This window comes from Geotrypetes seraphini, chromosome 2 (genome assembly GCF_902459505.1).
Source record: "Geotrypetes seraphini chromosome 2, aGeoSer1.1, whole genome shotgun sequence".
Classification (NCBI taxonomy): Eukaryota; Metazoa; Chordata; class Amphibia; order Gymnophiona; family Dermophiidae; genus Geotrypetes; species Geotrypetes seraphini.
This window is the reverse complement of record NC_047085.1, coordinates 108,839,000-108,854,565: the sequence shown is the minus strand read 5'-3', so window position 1 is coordinate 108,854,565 and position 15,566 is coordinate 108,839,000. Positions and strand designations below refer to the sequence as shown.

General features: G+C 45.1%; 1 protein-coding gene across 3 annotated transcripts in view; it reads left to right on the top strand.

Annotated features, from left to right (window-relative positions):
* The first annotated feature begins 1,000 nt into the window (after positions 1 to 1,000).
* The window catches only part of YTHDF3 (YTH N6-methyladenosine RNA binding protein 3), a 158,552-nt gene continuing 143,986 nt past the window's right edge, over positions 1,001 to 15,566 (top strand). The window contains exon 1 of one of the 3 annotated variants that reach the window (XM_033933421.1): positions 1,001 to 1,304. In XM_033933421.1, coding sequence (XP_033789312.1) covers positions 1,157 to 1,304 — 148 coding nt within the window. In that variant the 5' untranslated portion in view covers positions 1,001 to 1,156. The remainder of the gene's footprint in view (positions 1,305 to 15,566) is intronic. The other 2 variants (XM_033933422.1, XM_033933423.1) reach the window with 2 other exon arrangements.

Genomic DNA, 15,566 nt, shown 5'->3' with positions numbered 1-15,566 from the left:
TCTGGCATCTTTCTCATCTGCTTTCCTTCTTTCCCTCCTAACCCCATCCCATGGTCCTGCATCTGTCTCCTCCCTCCCTTTGTGGTTTGGCATCTCTCTCCTCTGCCTCCATTCCCTCCCTTACCTGTGCTCTGGCATCCCTCTCCTCTCCCTTCCTTGCTCTTCCTTCATTCCTTTGTCCCTCCCAATTTGTCAGCTTTCTCCTTTAACCCTCCCTCCCCCCAGTGGGATGGGTACCTCTCTCTATTTTCTCTTCCAGGCTTGCACTTGCAATCTTTGGGCCACCAACAGAGCTAGTTAACTGAACATGCTGCCTTTGGTGGCCCCAGAAGCTTTCTGCTTCAATTTCCAGTCCCCACAGAGGCAGAACGCTGCAGAGGGAAAGCTTCTTTGCTGTATGATCGGGCATTATCAAAAAAGGTATCACTACCAGAATGAAGGAAGTTATCCTGCCACTGTATCGAGCAATGGTGTGCTCACATCTGGAATACTGCGTCCAATACTGGTCGCCATACCTCAAGAAGGACATGGCAATACTCGAGAGGGTCCAGAGGAGGGCAACGAGGATGATAAAGGGTATGGAGAACCTTTCATATGCCGAACGGTTAGACAGGCTGGGGCTCTTTACCCTGGAGAAGCGGAGACTGAGAGGGGACATGATAGAGACTTATAAAATCATGAAAGGCATAGAGAAGGTGGAGAGGGACAGATTCTTTAGACTAGCAGGGACAACTAAAACAAGAGGTCATTCAGAAAAACAGAGGAGACAGATTCATAACGAATACAAGGAAGTTCTTCACTCAGAGGGTGGTGGACACCTGGAACACGCTTCTCAGAGAGGTGATAAGACAGAGTACAATTCTGGGGTTCAAAAAGGGACTGGATGACTTCCTGGAAGCGAAGGGGATAACAGGGTACAGATAGAGGTTTACCTTACAGGACATTGAGCGAATAGGGTATGGATATTTTAGGTTAGGTAGGGAACACTTTCAGGTCATGGACCTGGGGAGCCGCCGCGGGAGCGGACTGCCGGGCACGATGGACCCCTGGTCTGACCCGGCAGAGGCAATGCTTATGTTCTTATGTTCTGGGCCGCCAAAGGACGTTTGTTCAGCTGACTGATGCTGCCGGCAGCCTGAAAATTGCAGGCTGCAGCATGGGGAAGGGACCAGAGCACCCCCCTATGAACTACACCCGGGATGGACTGCCCCTTGCCACTGGGCCCAGCCAGCTTGTTTCCAAAGTCTTGGCCAATTTGAATGCAAAAATCATGTGCAAAAGAATAGGATATCTGCAGCACAGTGGTAAGTTATCTTAAACTCTTTCCTCAGTCTTTGGTGGTTATGGTCCACCATGTGACTCTGATGTTTATGAAAATATATTTTATTTGGTAGCAGCTCAAGATTAGGTACAGTAAGTATTCTCTGCCTCCAGAGGGCTTACAATCCAAGGGGTCCTTTTACTAAACTGCATTAAGGTGTCAACATGTACCTAACATAGCAAAAAACGCTGAAAGACATGGCAGCCATTTTGACTACAGAGATAGTATGTGAAGTTCTGATTGGGGATGTTTGCTCCTGTCCTTACGAGCCACTAGACCACCATCATGATACTTTAGGCTGGAAAAGACTTACTAGTGATCCCAGGATTGGGGAGTTCTGTGGAGGGAGAAAGTTAAGCTCTTTCAGATCAGGCGTGGGAGAGGGGGAGGGTGGGGTGTTGTTTTTGTTTGAGGTCTGGGGCCGGTTTTACCAAAACCATAAAACAAATTTCTGCTGCCGATTCAGTTTCAGCAACCATCTGTTATACACACATGTGCCAGTATTCAAATTTTGGTATATGCATATTTAGGGTACAAATTACCATGTGCCCTTATGTGCTTACTACCTGTGTTATGTGGTTCTAGTTATTATATATTGACATTCTGTCCTTAGTTTTAGCACTGAGTATCTGTGAACAGCTTCATAAGATATACAAAACAACACTGCTACATCCATGCCTGTCTAAGGTCTACTGTGCTATGGTACCTTTCTTGGAGTGCCACCTAGTGGGGTTCAGATGAAATGCATAATCATTAAACAGAGAAACATAGAGTATGACAGCAGAAAAGGGCCGGCGGCCCAACAAGTCTGTTCACTCAAGAACCCTCTCTCAGCAAATTTGCCTCTCCCATGAGTCCGTTTTTTAAGCATGACTGTAGCAATCCCACTTGTTTGTCCCAGCATCTCTTGAAGTTGAGCACGTTACTAGCCTCGACCACCTGGCGTGGAAGGCCATTCCATCGATCAATCACCCTTTCGGTGAAAAAGTATTTCCTGGTATCCCCATGAAATCTTCCCCCTTTAAGTTTTAGCGGATGCCCTCTTGTCGCCATGGGACACTTAAGAAAAAATATTTCCTCCTCCACTTCAATGCGGCCCGTGATGTATTTAAATGTTTCTATCATATCCCCCCTTTCTCTGCGCTCCTCGAAAGAATATAGGCGCAGTCTGGTTAGACGTTCCTCATAAGGTAGATCCCTAAGTCCCGAGACCATCCTAGTGGCCATTCTCTGGATCGACTCCAGTCTCTTCACATCTTTCCGATAATGCGGCCTCCAAAACTGGACACAATTCTCCAGGTGAGGTCTTACCATGGATCTGTACAATGGCAGTAAGACTTCAGGCTTTCGGCTGATAAAGCTCCTTCTGATGCAACCCAGCATTTGTCTAGCTTTTGCTGAAGCTTTCTCCACTTGATTTGCAGCTTTCATATCGTCCCGGATGAGTACTCCTAAGTCCCTTTCTGTAGTAGTTCTTGTCAAGTTTTCACCGTTCAAGGTGTATGTTCTGCATGGATTACTGCTTCCAAGATGCATTGCTTTACATTTTTTGGCATTAAAGTTTAGTTGCCAAGTACTGGACCATTGTTCCAGCTGAAGTAGGTCCTGCTCCATAGTGTTGGGACTGGTCGCGCTGCCAGGTTCCATTGCCCTGCCCACAACGTTGCAAAGTTTGGCGTCATCGGCAAATAATGTAATTTTGCCACGAAGTCCCTGAGTCAGATCTCTTACGAAGATATTAAACAGCATCGGGCCCAACACCGAGCCCTGTGGCACTCCACTGATCACTCTCGATGTTTTCGAGGGAATACCGTTTACCATTACCCTTTGAAGTCTGCCGCTAAGCCAGTCTTTCACCTATGCTGTCAGTGTTTCTCCTAGACCTAGCGTGTTCATCTTGCTAAATAACCTACGGTGTGGAACACTATCAAAAGCCTTGTCGAATGTTGGTCCTCGAGGGCCGCAGTCCAGTCGGGTTTTCAGGATTTCCCCAATGAATATGCATGAGATCTATGTGCATGCACTGCTTTCAATGCATATTCATTAGGGAAATCCTGAAAACCCGACTGGACTGCGGCCCTCGAGGACCGACATTGGACACCCCTGTCTTAAGGCCTCTGCCTGATCTTATGTCAGCTCACAACCCAGGTTTTCTCACTGGTCCGGTACAACATAACTTTAAGTACACCTTGCTTGCAAATAGGCAATCAAAATCAACTTTTCTTCATAGTATTTATAACAAAAATTAAATCACATTCTTTTCAGCAGTTGAAGTAGCTATGGGGTATTGTTTGCAAACTGACTCTCCCGCCCCCATCCCCCACTGTGCTACCCTATAAGCAAGGGTATAAACATAATTTATTTTCACCCTTAAAATTAGCTATAGCGCAAGTAAGGGTTCCGAGAGGAAAATAGTGTTAAGTTTGCAGCAAATGTTATGGATGTATTTTTGATGACTTAGATAATGTATCCATTATCATTGCATATATGGAGGTTGATATTAATAAAGATATTTTCAAATAAATTAGCTACAGGGATTTAACTTTTCCACTAGCCCTATCCCATTGTGCTACCATAACTGGGGTATTCTCTGTGCCTTTGTTCCTACAAACTATGATACCACATTAGCAGACCTGCCAAGCCTCCCACTTTCAAAAATTGAAATTCAGTGATATGTGTAATGCCAATGATGCCAACAAAATACTGGAACTGGAAACTGAAATGGCAATATCAGAAACATGGTTCTGAGTCTCACGGATTGAATATGGTCATACCTGGTTATAACTTACTCTGCCGTGACAGAGAGGGCAAATCAGGAGGAGGGGTAGCTCTGTACATTAGAGATGACATCAAGGTTACTAAAATCACAGACATCAAGTATACGAGAAAATCCCTCTGGGTGAATCTTGCCAGGGGCAATAACAAATGCCTGTATCTTGGTGTTGTATACAGACCACCAAGACAAAAGGAGGATGCAGACGACAAACTAATGGAAGACATTGAGACCATCACACTGCGAGGAGATACAGTGATGGTGGGAGACTTTAATATGCCCGATGTGGACTGGAATAAACCTTCCGCTACAAACAGCGGCAGCAAAAGGCTACTAGCCTCCATGCAAGGAGCATGCCTCAAGCAGATGGTATTGGAACCCACCAGGGACCAGGCAATCCTGGACCTGTTGCTCACCAGTGGAGACAGTGTCATAGAGGTATCGGTAGGAGAAACCTTGGCATCCAGCAACCACAACATGGTTTGGTTCCATCTCAAGAAAGGATCTACTAGGTCAAACACATCGACTAAGGGCCTAAATTTTAAGGGAACTAACTTTCAGGACATGGGGGACTATGTCTATCAAGTTATGCTAAACCAAAGCACGACGGACAATGTAGAGCAGGGATCTCAAAGTCCCCTCCTTGAGGGCCGCAATCCAGTCGGGTTTTCAGGATTTCCCCAATGAATATGCATTGAAAGCAGTGCATGCACACAGATCTCTTGCATATTCACTGGGGAAATCCTGAAAACCCAACTGGATTGCGGCCCTCAAGGAGGGACTTTGAGACCCCTGATGTAGAGGAACTATGGACGATGCTGAAATCTACCCTACAAGAAGCAACCAACATATACATAAAAACCAAGAGCAAACGACGTAGAAAAAACAGACCGCAGTGGTTCTCCGCGGAGATCTCGGAACTAGTAAAACAAAAACATAAAGCTTTCATTAACTACAAACAATCACAACGACTGGAAACTAAAGAAACCTATCTGGCCAAATCCAGAAAAGTTTAAACTACAGTCAGAGAGGCCAAACTCAGGATGGAGGAAAACATAGCTAGGCAGGTGAAGAAAGGGGAGAAATCCTTTTTCAAATACGTTAGCGACAGAAAGAAGAACACAAGCGGTATTGTACAACTAAAGAAACCTGACGGCAACTTTACTGATTCGGATGCAGACAAAGCAGAACTACTCAATAACTACTTCTGCTCAGTCTTCACCTGCGAAGCACCAGGATCTGGTCCTCAGCCACAGACAAAGGAGACTTCGGAGGACCCCTTCAGGGACATGGTATTTACTGTGAACGAAGTCTACCTTGAATTATCAAAATTAAAAGTAAACAAAGCTATAGGCCCGAACAATCTACACCCCAGAGTACTTCGAGAATTGAGTGATGTCCTGGCAGAGCCGTTAACTGTGCTCTTCAATCTTTCCTTAAGCAAAGGAAAAGTTCCCCTGGACTGGAAAACTTCCAATATTATCCCGCTCCACAAAAGGGGCTGAAAATTATAGACCGGTGAGTCTCACATTAATAGCGAGTAAACTCATGGAAAAGTTGATCAAGAACAGATTGGACACATTTCTGGATGATGAAAGATTAAGGGATCCCCACCAGCAAGGCTTTACAAAGGGAAGGTCTTGTCAATCTAATCTGATAAGCTTCTTTTACTGGGCAACGAAACAACTGGATGGGGGTGAGTCCCTGGACATCGTGTATTTGTCTAAAAAGGCAGTTCTAAAAAGGTGTTGGAGAATTCCCAGAGCAGAGGAGGAAAGCCCTGTACGTAGGGCCAGAGAGGGGCACTCCAGTGGGAGTTAATCATTTACATATGAATATTGTAATATCATATTTATTGTGATAACACACCCCAAATGGGTTAAGCTCTGCTGAAAGAGGCCTGCATCTTGTGTACACGTCACCTCATAGAATTATTCCTTAATATTGTAGCAGATCCCCTCATTCACTAGAGGTCTCTTGCTGATGTTCTAGTCAGACGAGAGAAGTTTTTGAGCAGACTACAAGGTGGAATCTTCACAAAGGTAGATTATCTCTGAAAATTAAAAAAAATTCCTAAAGGGATTTTACTTCTTTGTATTATACCATTTATAATAAACTATATGCTCCTTTTCTCTAGCACAGTGTACCGAAACCTGTGTGCCGTGGCACACTACTGTGCCTTCTGAGATTTTAAGTGTGCCATAGAACGCTGGGCAGGAAGAGAGGCGCCAGCGTCAGCTAACTTGCAACTTCCTACCTTCTGCTGTTGATATGAAGAGGCAAGCAAGAGTATCGGCAGCAGAAGGCAGGAAGTTGCATATTAGCTGACGCCGGCGCCTCTTTTCCTGCCCCTGTACATTCAAAATCAGAGATGAAGAGGAAACAGGAGTCCCAGCAGAAGCAACTTAGTGTGATTTTAACTTAGTCACATAGCTGCTACTAGCATTAGTTTAGACTCAGTTTCTTCAGGTAGCCACGGGGCCTTTGCTAGGCCGGCCGGCCCACTTCGATGTTGCGAGGCCAGCCAGCCTAGCAAAAACCCCGAGGCTGCCTGAAGAAACCACAGCTAAACTAATCCTAGAGGCAGCTGTGTGGCTAAGTTAAAACCACACAATGAGCTGCCGCTAGACTAGAGAGAGGAGAGGTATGCTGGACAGGGATGGAGGGGAGAAAGGGTAATACTGAACATGGGGAACAGGGAAGGGAGAAGTGGTACTGCTGGACAGGGGAGGAGAGAAGGGAGAAGGAGTACTGCTGGACAGGGGAGCAGGGAAGGGAGAAGTAGTACTGCTGGACAGGGCAGAGTGAGATGGTGCATGGGGAGAGAGCATGTTGGGTTGTGGATGGGAAGGAGGGATGCCACTTGAGGGAAGAGGCAAGGAAAGAGAGAGAAAGTGTGCAGGAGGCAGAAAATGTTGGACTCATGGAGAGGGCGAGATGGATGTGGAAGACAGAAAGGAGGGAAGGAGAAATGTTACACTCTGGGGAAGGGGGAGAGGGCAGAGTGAAAAGTTGGACTTATGCAGGGGAGAGAGAGAGATGTTGGTTGGGGAGGAAAGGAGAACCAGAGGAGAAGCATACAGGAGGAAGAGAGAAAAAAATGTTGGACTGGTGGAAAGGAGAGAGAAATGTTGGACTGAGATGGGGGGCAGAAAGGAGGAGGGGAAGGGATATGGACTGCAGGGGGCAGAAAGGAGGAAGGGAAGGAGAAATGTTATACTGGGTGGGGTGGGGGGAGAGATATCTAAAGGAAGGGAGAGATATCAGACCAGGGAATGGAAGGGAAGGAGGGGAGTCCAGTAGCGCTATAGAAAAAATAATAGCAGAGAGAGATGCCAGATTATGGGAAGGAGAGGGGAGATATGCCAGACTGGGAAGGGAGGAAAGGAAGGAGAGAGATGTCAGACCATGGAAATAGGGAGGGAAGGAGAGAGAGATAGGAAGGGAAGGTAAGACATGGAAAAGTAGATTTTGAGAAAAAAGCAGAAAAATGGAAATATTGAATGTTAATACCAAAGATGGATGCAAGGCAGAAAGTGAAGACGGAAAGAAAAACGATCAATGGATAATAAGGCCCTGTAAACATAGTTAAAAGCACAGAAAAATAAAGTCACCAGACAACAAAGGTAGGGAAAATGATTTTATTTTCAATATAATGATTGAAATGTGTCAGTTTTGAGAATTTATATCTGCTGTGTATATTGTGTGTATATAAAAAATGAATGGAAAAAATTGCATTACAATTAGTAAAGGGGGTGGGACCTGGAGAAGAGCTTGGGTGGGTCTAGGGTGGAGCTTGGGAGGTCTGTGGTTTGGGGTAGAGAATGACACGGTGGTTGTTACCCATGGCTAGCTGTGGGTAACCCGCCGAAGCGGTGATAAAAAAAAAAGGTCACCGCGGGGACAGGGCCACTCACTGCCCCGTGGAGCGGTGAATGGTCTTAGTCTCCGCAGTTAAAGGAATGAGCATGCGCGGTGAACGAGCGTGCGGTCCGGCAACCCCTCTCTCCCACCGGCCATCCAACCGTGCATCTCCCTCCCTCCCTTCTCTTTGTGGCGATTTCTATAAATCTGTGAGTTGTATTGCAGCCAGAGCCTTGAAGTCGCGTTGCGTGTGACTGCTGGAAAAGTCTCCTCTGATGCAACTTCCTGTTTCTGGCTGCATTGGAGGAGACATTTCCATCAGCCAACGTGACGCTACTTCAAAGCTCCAGCTGCAATACAAGGCATAGCCTTATAGAAATCACCACGAAGAGAAGGTAAGGGGAAGAGAGGGAGGGAGATGCACGGCTGACCGACGGAAAGGAGCTGCTGGACCACGTGAAGGGTGTTGGGGGGTAGGGGGATAGAGAGGAGAAGACGCTGAAGCCTGAAGGAAACTGGGGAAGAAAGAGAGGGGAGAAGATGCTGGGAACTGGGGAAGAGAGAGTGGGGAGAAGACGCTGGGAAATGGGGAAGAGAGAGTAGGGAGAAGATGCTGGGAAATGGGGAAGAAAGATTGGGGAGAAGACACTGGGAAATGGGGAGCAGAGAGTGGGGAGAAGACATTGGGAAATGGGGAAGAGAGAGTGGGGAGAAGATGCTGGGAAATGGGGAAGAGAGAGTGGGGAGATGCTGAAGGGGAGTGAGGAGACGATGCTGAAGGGGAGTGAGGATGGCAGAGTGGGGAGAAAACGCTTAAGGGAAAGGAGAAGAGAAAGTGGGGAGAAGACACTGGAAGGGAAGAAGACAGAGATGCCAGACTATGGGGGAGCGGAGGGAAGAAGATGGGTGCCATACCAATTGGGGAGGGGGTGGTGGTGAAGGGAGAGGCACAGTAACGGAGCAAATGGAAGGCGCAGAGCGAAGACAGACAGTGGATGGAAGGAATTGAATGAGAAGATGAGGGAAGCAGAAACCAGACAACAAAGGTAGAAAAAAAAATTTATATTTATTTATTTTGCTTTAGGATAAAGTAGTATATTAATTGTGTTTATAAAAATTTATAAATAAAGCCCTGCCAGCTGAACATCTCTTTCTCTAGTTCAGCAGCCAGAACTTTGATTTATAAGGAAGGAATAAGCTAAATAATGCAGTACTGAGGCTTGTATGGATGCTGTGGGGGTGTGGACAAATTTTTTCCCTGTCATTCTCTAGTTGGAGGTACTCAGTTGATATTTGTTAGACTTACCTGCTGGCATGCCCTACTGGCATTTCAGGGCCTGTCTGGGGGGCCTCTATGCATGTGTGGATGTCAGCGTGATGGCATCACGGCGACGTCTGTGCACTTCTGGGTGCCTCGAACTGTGGCCACTACCTTTAGTGTGCTCCGGCTTGAGAAAGTTTGAGACACACTGCTCTAGAATCAATGAGTGAGATAAAGATATTTTCCCTCATTTTATCTGTTTTAAAATTCCAGCCCTTTGTGGGCTAAACTCTGCAATTGCAGCCTTATTGCAAACCCTTTATCCCTATCCAATCCAATTACCACTTTCCTTGTTTTTCATCTCCCACACCCCATCATAGAACCTCACATAGCTCTCCTAGGGCCACTTCATTTGTCCTCCCTAAGCATCAGAATGAGGCATTTATTAGGGTTCACCCAAACAGGAGATTCTACCTCTTCAAGGTAAAACAAAGGAAAACAAAAGAGGAGACCTGTGGTGCTCAATCTTGAGTGAATAAAAAGACTGAACACCACAGGTCTCCGCATTTAATTTACCACATCACTCAAGAAATACTGTGTTTCCCCGAAAATAAGACCTACCCCAAAAATAAGCCCTAGCATAATTATCAGGATACATCTTATTATAAGCCCTAGTTGCCGGCAGCGGCAGCACTTCCCCCACAACCCTTCCATCTCTCCCACCCATCCGAACCCTGACCGCGAGACTGAAATACGGTAGCTTATAACAAACCACATCATCGGCAGCACAGGCCCCATCGCAGCTTTCTCACTCTTGGGCGTTCCTCTGCCGTGTTGCTGCTGATATCATAAACAACGCGGCAGAGGAATGCCCAGGTGTAAGAAAGCCGCGATAGGGCCTGTGCTGCTGACATGCTGTTTGTTATAAGGTACTGTATTTCGGTCTCGTGGTCAGGGTTCGGATGGTTGGGAGAGATGAAAGGATAAGGAGGGAGGGGCACTGTGGCGGTGGGGGGTATGGGAGGGATTAAAAAATACTCCACGGGTGGATGGGAGGGATATAAGCTGCAAGGGTTCTGCTGCACAAGGGATGGGAAGGAGGGAGGGATATAAGCTGCAAGGGTTCTGCTGCACAGGAGGATGGGAGCGAGGGGGGAAGGGATAGAATGATACTTCACAAGGGGATGGGTTAGAGGGGGAGGAAAGATGCTGCACATGTGGGGGAGAGAAAGAAAATAGGAAGAATTGGGGTGGAGGAGAGGGAGAGATAATCATTGTCCATGAAAAAAAAAATAATAAGACCTCCCCGAAAATAAGACCTAGTGCCTTTTTTGGGCCCAAAATTAATGACAGTGTCTTATTTTTGGGAAAACAAGCTAGGAGGACGGATTCAGATATCCGGGTTTTACTTCTATTGAACACAATGGAAGTGAAACACGGATGTCTCAATCTGTCCTCCTTTATCTGGAGCCATACGGTAACCCTAGCATTTATCTGACCATCAAACACTTCTGTTACATCTATACAGTTTATGTATTTCTTTAAACATGCCCTAATCATTTACTGTATTTGTAGTAGTTATACTCATTTTATATGTAGAATTTGATAACTACTAATCCCTTTTCATATAGTAAGTTCTGTAATTTGCATATGGCTGTGACCTTCTGTAGCACACAGAGTTCAGACTTCAGAGTGATGTTTCTAGGGAGAACCAGCAGATACATTTAAACTGTCAGTCTGTCCCAGCACACAAACATCTTACTAAAACTGCTTCACAGAGGGGTCTCATAAATCAAGTGCCAGTATGTAGTTTTAGCACACAACCATGTCCTATTGAAAACTCCTTTATAGAGGGGGTTTCATTGTAGGAAGCAATACTGGGCTTGATGGATCTTTGGATTTGCCCACTATGGCAATTCTTATTATGTACAAAAGTGCACTATTGCTCAATGAGACTGGAAAGCAAATCAGGAAATGAAAGTTAAAAGCCCCTCTCTCCATCAGCAGATGCCTTTAGTCAACACTCCCTCCAATCTCAGTTCAAGAGCATTGGTGTTTTCTGTATGCTGGTCAAGACCCCAATGATATCACTAATAGTCCTTTTCAGTGCCCGTTGAAATTGCAGCACTTTTAAAACAGAAGCGCTTGCAATGAGACTGGGAAGCAAATCTGAAAATGAAAGGTAAAAGCCCCTCTCTCCATCAGTAGATGCCTTCAGTCAACACTCATAGAAACATAGAGTATGACGGCAGAAAAGGTCCGTCGGCCCAACAAGTCTGCCCACTCGAAGAACCCTCCCTCAACAAGAACCCTATTTTTAAGCACTCCCTCCACTATTCTTATGTTTCTTTCACATTTTTGAGGGGCAGGAGTGGGTAAGTTACCACTGGAGTAGTAAAGGGAATCATGCCTTAATTCCTGCAATGATTATTATTTATTCAATATTAAAACAGGTCTAGTCTCAAATGCCCAATTATTGCCCTTGACCTTTTCTACAATGTTCCTTATTGCTGAAGAATGCCCAAATGATAGGCCTGCCCAAAACACCTACATCAAGCCCCCTTGAGATTTAGACACACTGAATACAAACTGCATAGAAAACCATTTTAAAAAATGGGTTTTGAAAATAGTGATTTGATTTAATTTAATTGAACAGATTTACATTCTGCTCTAACCAACAGTTCTGAAAAAAATATTCATCTGCCACTTTTTGGATGTTTTTCTGTTTTGAAAATAAGCTTGATAACCATCCCATCCTACAACAAACTAGGATACTGATAACTTTCCAAGTTTATTTGTTATTTGATATAACACTACTATTAATTATTTCTTTGACGCTACCAGACATATGCAGCGCTGCACAGTCACAAAGAATAAGAAAACAGTCCCTGCTCAAAAGAGCTTACAATCTAAGCAGGCAAAACAGTATTATCTAAATGGTTTACAAAAAGTTTTTTTTTAAAATTTATTTATTTATCAATTTTTAATTACAATCAAGTTAACACTTGTACAGAAAGATAAAGTTAAGCAACAAATAAAGTACAATATAAATTATATCCTACTAACCCAATAGTCCGAGATAACTTAATATAGCTTAACTTTAACTCAAGTCCTCTATAATAGAACCAAAATGTAGAAATCAGCGAGATGATAACAAAGAATTAGAAATGAAGATAAAATAAAGGTTGTTGGCTGAGACAGGAAATCAAAATCTATGAGTGTTTCAAATATCCACTCCTTTTTTCAGGAGAGCGGCTGACAGGAAAGTTGTCAGTTGACTAGGATCAAAAAAACCATATTTTTGCGATGATACAATATCATACATTTACATGGGTGACGAAGAAAATAGGTCGCCCCAAGAGCAATAACCTGGCTTTAACAACAAAAATTCACGTCGATGTTTTTGTGTTATCTCGTGACAGATCTGGATACATTTGTATTTTATACCCTAGAAAGTCTTTCTGTTTATTCTTGAAGAAAAGTCTTAATAGCCAATTCTTGTCTGGTGTTAAAGCAACTGTAAGAAGAAGTGTTCCGGCTTTGCAAGTTCGCTATCTGAAAGTTCCAAAATTGTAGAAATATTAAGTACTCGTTGACCATCTTCTTCCTTTAACTTTTCTTCCCTTTTTATTGGTAAATAATACACTTGGGTAATTGGCAGTAGCAATTCCTCAGAAATTTCCAATATCACCTTCATATAGCGTTTCAACATATCTCTAGGAGTTACTGCCGCTATTCTAGGGAAATTAATTACCGTATTTGCCGGCGTATAAGACGACTTTTCAGTACCTTAAAATCCTCCCCAAAGTCGGGGGTCGTCTTATACGCCGGGTACTGTTTACATGCCCTTACTTTACATTAGAGAGCTGCACGGGGACGCCCCTAGGGTCGCGGGGATCCCGTGGGGACGCCTCCGAGGGTCACGGGGCTCCTGCGGGGCTGGATGTACTCAGTCTTCTGGATGTACGCGGCTCTTCTTCTCCCTACCTTCTCTGCTTGCAGCACAGAGCCGAACGGAAGTCTTCCCGACGTCAGCGCTGACGTCGGAGGGGAGGGAGGGCTTAAACAAAGCTTAAACAAAGCCCTCCCTCCCTCCGACGTCAGCGCTGACGTCGGGAAGACTTCCGTTCGGCTCTGTGCTGCAGGCAGGGCAGATAAGGAGAAGGAGAGTAGCCTCGCGGTTCGAGTGGCTACCAAGGGAGAGGGGCGGCCCGCCCCGCCCCGGTTGCAGCACAGCCGGCCAGGTTCCCTTACTTTTGTGGCACTTCCCCGACCGACCGATAACAGCCCGGGTCCGACAATCCTCCCTGCCCTGTAGCCGCGAATCTAAATTACCTTCTTACAACAGCTGTAAGAAGGTAATTTAGATTCGCGGTTAAGGGCAGGGAGGTTTGTCGGACCGGGGCTGTTGTCGGTCGGTCGGGGAAGTGCCACAAAAGTAAGGGGACCTGGCCGGCTGTGCTGCACCTGGGGCGGTAGAGAAGGAGGGGGGGAGAAGGACGCTGAAAGGCCATGGTGAAGACAGGAGGGGGGGGAAGGACTGAAAGCACTTGAAGACAGAGGAGGGAGAAGGAGGCTGAAAGCACATGGGGGAATACAAAGGGGTGGAGAAGGACGCTGAAAGGCCATGGGAAGGGCGGGGGGGGGGGAAGGACTCTGAAAGCACATGGGGAAGACAAAGAGGTGGAGAAGGACGCTGAAAGGACATGGGGAAGATGGGGGGGAGAAGGACACAAAGGAAATGAGGAAGAGAGAGTAGGGAGAAGACGCTGGCACGGAAGAAGACAGATGCCAGACTATGGGGGGAGCAGAGAGAAGAAGATGGGTGCCAGACCAATTTGGAAGGGGGAAGAAAGGGAGAGGCACAGTAACGGAGCAAATGGAAGATGCAGAAGGAAGAGAGATAGTGGATGGAAGGAATTGAATGAGAACATGAGGAAAGCAGAAACCAGGCAACAAAGGTAGGAAAATAATTCTATTTCTTTTTTTTTTTTTTTTTTGCTTCAGGATAAAGTAGTATATTAGTTGTGTTGATAAAAATTTATAAACATTAGAGGCTCTGGTAGAAACCCGTTTACAAAGTATGTATTCTTCCCAATTAATATTTTCAAATTAATAAAGTCTTTTTGCTTATTTGTAAATGGGTTTCTACCAGAGCCTTTAATTCAGTAGCATAATTAAATGAAATAACTATTTCTGAAGTTTATAGGGACGGGCGGGGATGGAGGGGATTCCTCGCGGGGACGGATGGGGACGGAGGGATTCCTCGCGGGGACGGGTGGGACTTTGGTGGGGACGGGTGGGATTTCTGTCCCCGCGCAACTCTCTACTTTACATGCCCTAACATCTCCTTCCTTACCTCCTTACGGTGCTTACGGTACTAGTAAACCTGCCGGGACATCAGCGGGGCCATGGCGGGACATCAGTGTGACAAGGGTGCCAGCTCCTTCATCCTGCGCAGCGGGAAGCAGCGGCGCTCTGGCCCCACCCCTTTTCTCTTTACTACGTCTCTCGCACATGCGGCCGTGTGTGGAGTCTAGCCCTTAAGGAAGTTGCGGGGGCGAACAGGAGGCTTTTGAAGGCTTTTAAAGGGAAACTGTCATGCCAGCAAACTTGCTAGGGACTTGCCCGGCACTTGCTCTCTCCCTCTATGTGTTATCTTCCTTCTATCATTGACAGTTTCAGTTTGGTTAACAGTTTAGAAAACAAATAGCATGGCAGCTCCCATGGGTTTATTGTTCTATTCAGCTTTAGTGAATTAATTAAAATTGTTGAAATAAATTCTGATGTTCTTTTAAGTTTTATTTGTTGTGCAGAAGGTGTGCGGAAGAAGGGGTAGTCTTATATGGCGAGTATATAACAAACTCTATATTTTAACTGTAAAAGTTGGGGGGTCGTCTTATACGCCCAGTCGTCTTATACGCCGGCAAATACGATAAATGTAACCCCCGCCTTCTCTGACTGAGGTAAAAGGTATCCTTCTTGAAATAAGATTTATTTTGTAGTTGTGAACACCGAGGAATAAAGTGATACCTTTCCCCAGGAGGAGTGAATTACATAAAAAAAATAATATATGTAATAACAAAATGTAATGTAATGGAAATAAAAATGTTAATTAAACCATTAACAAAATAGATATAAAGAAGCACTAAGGACTCTAAATTGAAAATAGAAATAAAATTTAATAAACAAATGCTGTATAACAAGTCTAGACAATGAAATTCTGCTTCCCCTCTACTCAGTTCTTTAAATGTCCAAGTAAAAGCTTTGATTCCATTAATTGTGTTTTACCATCAGCAATTACTATGCAGGATTTTTATAAGTATTATTTATTCTTTAAAAATCCT